Source organism: Pelobates fuscus, chromosome 6 (genome assembly GCF_036172605.1).
Source record: "Pelobates fuscus isolate aPelFus1 chromosome 6, aPelFus1.pri, whole genome shotgun sequence".
NCBI classification, from domain to species: domain Eukaryota; kingdom Metazoa; phylum Chordata; class Amphibia; order Anura; family Pelobatidae; genus Pelobates; species Pelobates fuscus.
This window is the reverse complement of record NC_086322.1, coordinates 22,475,080-22,483,278: the sequence shown is the minus strand read 5'-3', so window position 1 is coordinate 22,483,278 and position 8,199 is coordinate 22,475,080. Positions and strand designations below refer to the sequence as shown.

The 8,199-nt window shown below is 43.2% G+C and overlaps 1 protein-coding gene across 1 annotated transcript; it reads left to right on the top strand.

Moving 5' to 3' along the window:
• The first annotated feature begins 1,122 nt into the window (after positions 1 to 1,122).
• Positions 1,123 to 7,962, top strand: LOC134614115 (uncharacterized). The gene is made up of 4 exons (XM_063457558.1): positions 1,123 to 1,221; positions 3,646 to 4,492; positions 4,964 to 5,144; positions 7,689 to 7,962. Exons 1-4 carry the CDS (start codon positions 1,209 to 1,211, stop codon positions 7,890 to 7,892), a joined length of 1,245 nt encoding a protein of 414 aa, XP_063313628.1. The 5' UTR covers positions 1,123 to 1,208; the 3' UTR covers positions 7,893 to 7,962.
• The last annotated feature ends 237 nt before the right edge of the window (positions 7,963 to 8,199 follow it).

Sequence of the window (8,199 nt, the reverse complement as noted above, 5' to 3'; positions counted from 1 at the left end):
AGCCACTCTCAGCCAATCAATGCATCACTGCCCAGAATGTGAGCAAGAGGAAGGACCGATTGGCTGAGAGTTCTGTAACTGGAACAAAGACCTTGGGGACACTATAGTCACCTGAACAACTTTAGCTTAATGAAGCAGTTTTGGTGTATAGAACATGGCCCTGCAGCCTCACTGCTCAATCCTCTGCCATTTAGGAGTTAAATCCCTTTGTTTATGAACCCTAGTCACACCTCCCTGCATGTGACTTGCACAGCCTTCCATAAACACTTCCTGTAAAGAGAGCCCTATTTAGGCTTTCTTTATTGCAAGTTCTGTTTAATTAAGATGTTCTTGTCCCCTGATATTTTAATAGCTTGCTAGACCCTGAAAGAGCCTCCTGTATGTGATTAAAGTTCAATTTAGAGATTGAGATACAATTATTTAAGGTAAATTACATCTGTTTGAAAGTGAAACCAGTTTTTTTTTCATGCAGGCTCTGTCAATCATAGCCAGGGGAGGTGTGGCTAGGGCTGCATAAACAGAAACAAAGTGATTTAACTCCTAAATGACAGTGAATTGAGCAGTGAAATTGCAGGGGAATGATCTATACACTAAAACGGCTTTATTTAGCTAAAGTCATTTAGGTGACTATAGTGTTCCTTTAACCCCTTAAGGACACATGACATGTGTGACATGTCATGATTCCCTTTTATTCCAGAAGTTTGGTCCTTAAGGGGTTAAACCATTCATGGATGGATTAACTCTGAAAGGTGAGCCAATTATAATAACTTTCGCAAGCTCTTTTAAGGTATACTCTAATCATTGGAAGTATATCCACTACATAGCAATTTTTAAATGTTTTAACTTTTTTTTACTGTGAAGTGTTCCTTTAAGAAATAGATGTATTCGCTAAATCTGTAGCAACAGTGAAGACAATGAAGACAATGAAGTATTTTTTATACATATCTTCCCAAATGAGTTTAGCTGTAATGGGATGACTTCACACATGTGTAAAATGTTAACTCTTCCCCTGCCAGATAATCATTCTCACACTCATTTAACCAGGTACAGCTGTGTTTAGGGAGGGTTCCTGGCTATAAAGCTAATGCACCGAGGCAGATCAATTTATACCTGATCTACACAAGCCAGAGACTCCTAGAGGAAACAAGAAGGATTTTTTTCTGGGAGTCTAGAGATTTGGGAGCTTGATTTCTGATCTCTCTGTTATAATGGATACACCAGGTAAGGGATACCTGTAGAATAAAGTGAAGTTTAAGGGATGCTAAACAAGCCTACTCTCTAATTGTGGTGATTTTGAGCAGAGAATAATGTTTGCTAGTTTCTCCATGGATTAGAAGTCTTTCCTCACTGACCTTTTCCACTTACTCTTAAATTGTGTGTTTTATAATCTTGAGGTGCTCAGGAATCAAATCCTCCTGTTTCTCTTTATAGCTGACCATTTCTGTAACATTCTTGGTAGCTCCTCGCTGACTCTCTGCTACTGTTTGTTAGAAGAATGTCATCCAGGATACTAAACAAACTCTCTGAATTAATCTTATAGGTTTACTAACTGAAGGGACAACTGTCTGCCATTCATAATGTTTTCAATAGTAGCAATATGGAATCTCCGTTAATGCCATAGCCCTTTTCCTGTCTGGCTTTCTTAAATGTAGCATTTGCTCTCACTTTACAAATAAACTGAAATGCTGGAAATATTTCCTCCATGCCTCCTAACTGTCACGACTCTAGAAAAACTGTGTACTTATTTTGGGTCGGGCCCTGCCACTTGAGTGTAGTCAGTAATGAAATTACTCCACTCCCACCAGTGTCCTATTCTGGGATTGCTAATGGTGGGTGGTATTCAGCTTCTATCATCACAATCACTGAAGTGGTCATGGTGGGTGGTGTAACCTTTTAAAGGAACACACCATAACTAACACAGCCTGGTGTATTGGTTTTGCTGCTTGATGTCTCTCTTTAAGCGGAGTTTGAACCGCATGCGGAGAGTAATTTCCGGATGCCAGGAAGCGATACTAGGACAGGACCATGGGCGTAGGAACCAGGGGGATGACGGGGATGCATCCCCCCAGCAAATCATGCGGGGGGACAGGTTATAGAGAAATTCCCCTCCCCCCCAGCTCTGCCGGCCTCGGGTGCCCTCAGCTTGCGTGCGGCTCCCTGACGCACTGCAGACTGGGAAGGGGAGCACCTTGTATAAAAAAAAATAAAGTAATCTGCAAATTACAAAATTTTGCGTCATATGTCGTGCTAAAAATTAAGCTGGGAATGTGCATTTTTTTTAAAAATAATTTTTAGAATAATGATCGACATTTTATTTCTTACATTTTGTGATTCTTTTTCTCCTCTATATTCAAAATATATCACAACAGCTAAACGTAGTAGTTCTGGTGTCTATAGCATGTCTTTGCAGGCTTTTTAATGTAAGCACTGCCATTTCGTAATAAGGCAGTATTTACAATACTGCTGAGGAATACCTCTAGTGGACACTCAGATGGCCACTATGGGTGCTTTCTAGTCGAGACATGAATGCCGCCCTATGAAGTATCTGTGCATGTGCGGCAAAGCTGCGCATGCACACCAGGGAGCAATGACGCTTCTGAATAGAAGTGTTTTATTGCTCCCTGGTCGCATCCTCCTATTTCGTCATTTTGACTAAATAGGGGGCGCGGCATCAGGAGGATCCCGGCTCTGTGTCTGGTTAAGTAAAACCCCTTCCCTGTAGTGACCCTTTAATGTTATTATTTAATCATTTATATAGCGACTGCAAATTCTGTAGTTATCTACAATGGGACAAACAACTCCTAGTTTACAGAATAAGAATATACCCGGCGAGTAAAAATGCTATCCCCCCAGATTTTTGGGGGGTTCCTACACCCATGGACAGGACTTTAACCCCTTAAGGACCAAACTTCTGGAATAAAAGGGAATCATGACATGTCATGTGTCCTTAAGGGGTTAAAAGAGCCTTGGCCTGTTGGGACATATGGGAAATGTAGGGTTGAAATGCAAATTCTTCATGCTGGAACTACTTCTTATAACTGCAGGTGGGAGTGTTGTCAATACTATATTGGCTGTGAAATGACTGCTAGCCAGGTGTGTTACTAACACAGTGCCTGGAGCCCCAAGTGGTTTCTCAAATCCCTCGGTCTAACTTTGGCACAATAATATTGTAGGCTCTCCTAATGGGAATTGGGAGCTTCTTATATACTCTGTTCTCTCCACATGTGAAGTTTGTGTTCGAACTGGAATAGTGTTTGTTGCTGTTTCAGACTTGTGACAGCTAAATAGACTTCCAGATAGATACCTTCAGTTCTGTAAATATGAATTTAGTCTTGTCTGCATCACTGTCAATCTTGATATGATCTCGCAATAGACTTTCTCTAAGAATGTCATCTAAAAACTTGCTCTTCAAGAATCAAACTCTATATAATCACTCCTCTAGAACCAGGATAGGCAAACTACAGCACTCTAGATGTCGTGGATTAAATCTCCCCTGATGCTCTGCCAGCATTCTGGGAAATGCACTCCATAACATCTGAAGTGCCAAAGATTACAATATTTTATGGCACAAACCCCATGTTGTACTTTCATACTGTTGTATTATTAACTGTCTGATAGTGGCTATAACCTTCTATTGACTTCCAGATACCCTCCTGTTTGCTGTGAAGGATTATGTTGCCAGAGCTGGATTACCTCCTAAAGATCGCTTGGATAGCTTTGGGGCCAGATCAAACATTGTAGGGAAGCTGAATAATGTCAGTAAGTTTGCCTTTAACCCAGAAGGGGTGCTGTTTGCTGTGCGTGGTACAGAACTCTTCACGGGAGCTATGCCTTCAAATCCAAACCTGGACTGGTTCTCTACTGCCCAGAGAGTTGGCAAATCTGACTGGGATAGGTTTAAATTTGTCTTCTTTGATCCAAATGGTCTTCTGTATGCAGCTACCAAGAATGGGGAGTTCTACAAGGGTCCAGCACCAAGCAATGAAAATGTGTCCTGGCTTTATGGCCAAGCCACCAAAATAGGAACCGACGGATGGAATGACTTTTACGCCCTTTTCTTTGACCCTAAAGGCATCTTGTATGCAGTGACAAAGGATGACAAGCTTGTGATGAGAAGCCCCCCAACCAAAGCAAATGATGAATGGCTTCGCTCCAGCACAACTATTGGAAATGGAGGCTGGCGGATTCTGACACATTTCATGGCTTTCTCCCCAGAGTTTGACCTGTGGTGTGTGGATTCAATGAATGGCAACATCTATAAAGGTCGAGCCCCGACCGTTGATAATACCAGCTATGTGAAGAATGCACAGAATCTGGGATGGGATTACAATCAATACCCCCTCCTTTCCTTCACAATTGATAAAACCATCCAAAGCATTGTGAGCCTTGAATTCCTTCCAGATTCAGGGAAAGTCCTATCTCAAGGCACAGAGGTGGTGCAGAGCCAGATCTATGTGAACAAGAGCAGCACCCCATTAAAGCACACCTTCTCGTGAGTATAACCATATAATGGGAAATATGTAGAGTGCATGAACTGCTGCCCCATGCAGTGGTGGACCTACCATGCCGCCCTATGATCGGGGTGCATGACTGCCATATGGTGCACCGCAGCTTGCATGGTGCAACAACCTAGGCAGCGTGTTCAAGAGCCGATCAGGTGACCCATGCTCTGTATTTGTCACTGTATCTGCATGAGTCATGCTATGCATCTAAATGCTTGTCATGACGTCTGTCTGTATCAGTATGTGTGCATGTTATATGGTGTAACTGTCTAATTTCCCCAATCCTGTCTTTCACCCATGCCATACTCTCCCTAGAACACTCCCCTTCTCTAGCATTGTCACTCACCCGATCACATTAACCCCTCCAATTCTGTCATAATCCTCCCCCCAACCATGCCACTCACCCTGTGGGGCATGAATCATTCATGGATGGGGGGCATTATGTGCATTCTTGCTTTTAGGTTCTCAAAGACCATGACTGAGAGCAGCACCTTCAGCCAGCAACATGGATTCACAATCTCTGTTGGTGCAGAGATGAGCTTTAAAGCTGGAGTCCCATTCATAGGAGAAACAGAGTCAAAGATTTCCATCAACACAAGCACAACTCATACCTGGAACTTCTCCAAGACCAATGAAACCCAGGTAAAGAGTTTATACTCTGAATGTATAACCATTCACCTTTTTCACAAAAACTGTAAACTCTGATGCTTTGTGACCCACTACAAAGATTGAGCTCTCCCTTTAAGGAATCCCCCAGCTCCTTCGCTTGCCTACTAACCTTCCTGCCAGAGATGGTAATGTGGCCACCAATGTTGTAATACAGCAGTAGGTAACCTTCAGCACTCCAGATGTTGTGGACTAAATTTCCCCTTACTTGCAAGCAATATGTAGTCCACAACATCTAGAGTGCTGAAGGCTGCCTACCCCTGCTATTAATCATGTTCCCACAAAACCAATCGGACCTACCTTTTCCAAGCACTACTGGAAATGAGGGCCGTCTCTACATTAAATAAATGGAACCCCATATCTTTACTTCAAAAGTCTGTAAATAATAAACCTGTGTTCCTGACCAAATCTCTTGGCATGTGTGCATAATGTATGGAGATGGACATATGCACTTTGTTTTGTTCCAATCAATTGTTTTCATAAGGCTAGTATTTAGGGTCTCTAATAATTGAGCAAATTTAGGAGAGGGCATTTATTTGCTGGTGTCTCCCATATTTTCCTTCTTATATATTTTAGTTCCACTTAAGGATAGCTAATTAAAAAATCTTGTATTAAATGACTAACAATACCACAATGGTATTTCATACTTGCCAGTATATTTCTTTCCCTGGCTATTTATCATGGCAGCATCACTTATTGGTAGCTTCACCCTCAGCCGGATCAGGACAGGGAAGAATTAACCATGAACTTTGCAAGTGTTGTAAAGCGCTACGGAATCTGTTGGCGCAATATAAATGGCGATGATAATGTGTTTCAATGCCCTCCTTCCAAACTTCAGTCCACTTAAAAAAGCTCAGATAACACCCATGCCGGATATCTGGTTCTGTCATGATAAATAGCCAGGAAGAATAATTAAAGCAACATTAATTGCTGCAAAACTCATTATATAATACAATTCCTGTTGTCTGACTGAGGACAGAACGACTGTTTGTAAGGAGGAGGGACCTTTTGATGCCTACAGTCTAGTTGTTCAATTGTTTCCTGATCTGGGTGAGGGTGGAGCTATGCATAAGAAATGCTGCTATTATTGGCCAAGAAATCAAAATGGAAGGACATCTGGTATGACTGAAGGGTTACTCCATAATAAAAATATACTTTTTATTACAAAATCACTGATGTGACTAATGGGTAATGCCTTTTAAAAAAGGTTAACCTTTCCTGAACCCAGCACAAGGTGAAGCTCATAGGCGTGCGCAGCCTATTGCATTAGGGTGTGCACCCACAAGCACACGCGGCGTATATATGTGTATATAGACACAAAGCTGTGAATGTACTGTGTGTGAGGGTACTGTTGGTGTGCTGTTTGTGTAATGTGTGTGGGGGGTGGAGGTACATTACTTAATATCCCCACTCCCTTCTTACTTTATGTAGGGAGGGGGGATCCTTCCTTGCTGCTTTCCCTGGTGGTCCAGTGGAGGTGGGGGCAGATCAGTTATCCCCCCTCCCTTGTTACCTTATGCCTGGGAGGGGGATGCTGCTGCTGCCGCCATCCATCCCTGGTGGTCCAGTGGAGGGTGAACTCTAGCCCCGCAGGGCTAGAGTCCACTCACGCGAGATCTGAGCGTTGCCGCGGCAACGCTCAGATCTCGCGAGAGGAACCCGGCGGAGCTGCTGACAATAGCTCCCCAGGTCCTCTCCTGCCTCCCTCCCTGCCTGTGAGCCGGTGAGGGGAGGCTGAGAGAGCAGAGCTGGCGCTCGGATAGCGCCGGCTCTGCATGAGCCGGCAGGGGAGATCCTGAGATCTCCCCTGCCGGTCTCAATACATAGCACGTGCTGCAGGGATTAGGGTGTGCCCAGGCACACCCGGCGCACGCCTATGGTGAAGCTTCTGGCACGTCCAATAGAGAAGCTTGTGATTGGTCTGTTTCACCACTCAGCTTGTGTGCAAGACTTTTACATCTGTCAGCACAACACACTGGTGACAGATGTTTTGTTTTTCATGCATCAAACTGACATTCAGCAGTCCAGATCAGAGTGCAACTAGCCCCAGCACATAATTAAGAACATTGCATGTGCAATGTTTCAGTGCCCTAATGTAGCATCCTTTGTAATAACTGGATCTAAATTACAGAAGACTTCCCAAATGGGAGATGGCTGTAATACCTCTCCACCATAGTATTGACAATCAATGTGGTGTGTTTAGGCTTTTAGTCAAGTGTTCCTACAGGTTGTCAGACATGTAATCCAGTGATGTAAACAGTAAATATGGTCTTGTGTGGGTAAATGGCATCAAAATATTCTACTGACTTCAGAACCGTTTCTCTTGTGCAGTTTGAAGATGCATATGGAACAACAATGGTCTGATATTTGTCAAATTCTTCATGGGTCTTAGGCCTAGAATGTCTTGCATGAAATCCAGGATCTAGCTAATAACTCTTCTGTGCATGTTCAAATATAGAAAGATGACCTCATATTAAATGTCTTTGTCCTAAAACTGTGTCAAATATCTGACTTCTGCAGACTACCTTCACCTCCAGCACAGATGTGGCGGTACCAGGTGGGCATTCAATACGTATGGTGGCATCCGTGACAAAGGGAGAAATGGATGTGCCTTACCGTGCCAAGATCCGCACCTTGTTTGGTTATGAGACATCCATCCAGGGAACATGGAAAGGGGTCACTTACTATAATCTGATGGTTAGCCAGGAAGACTACAAACCATGAGATGGATACGACTTCTAATGCTGCCATGGGATCCTCCTGCATGGAACCTGATCCGGGCATGATGGCGAATGGTAGAATGTGAACGTCTATCTGAAATGTCGTCATGTTTTGGTTAATAAAATGTGTTCTAGAATCTTCAGTCTGTCTCTAACTTTGAAATGCTTGTCTATATGGAATCTACCACATTCTGGCTATATGAATGTTCATCAGTAGACTCGTGCTCTGTTACAGGTTTGACCCTTGGGAGGGAAGCAAAGCTGGAAGGTCAAGTCCCTTTTGGGGGAGCACTGAATAGTTAATGTTAAGT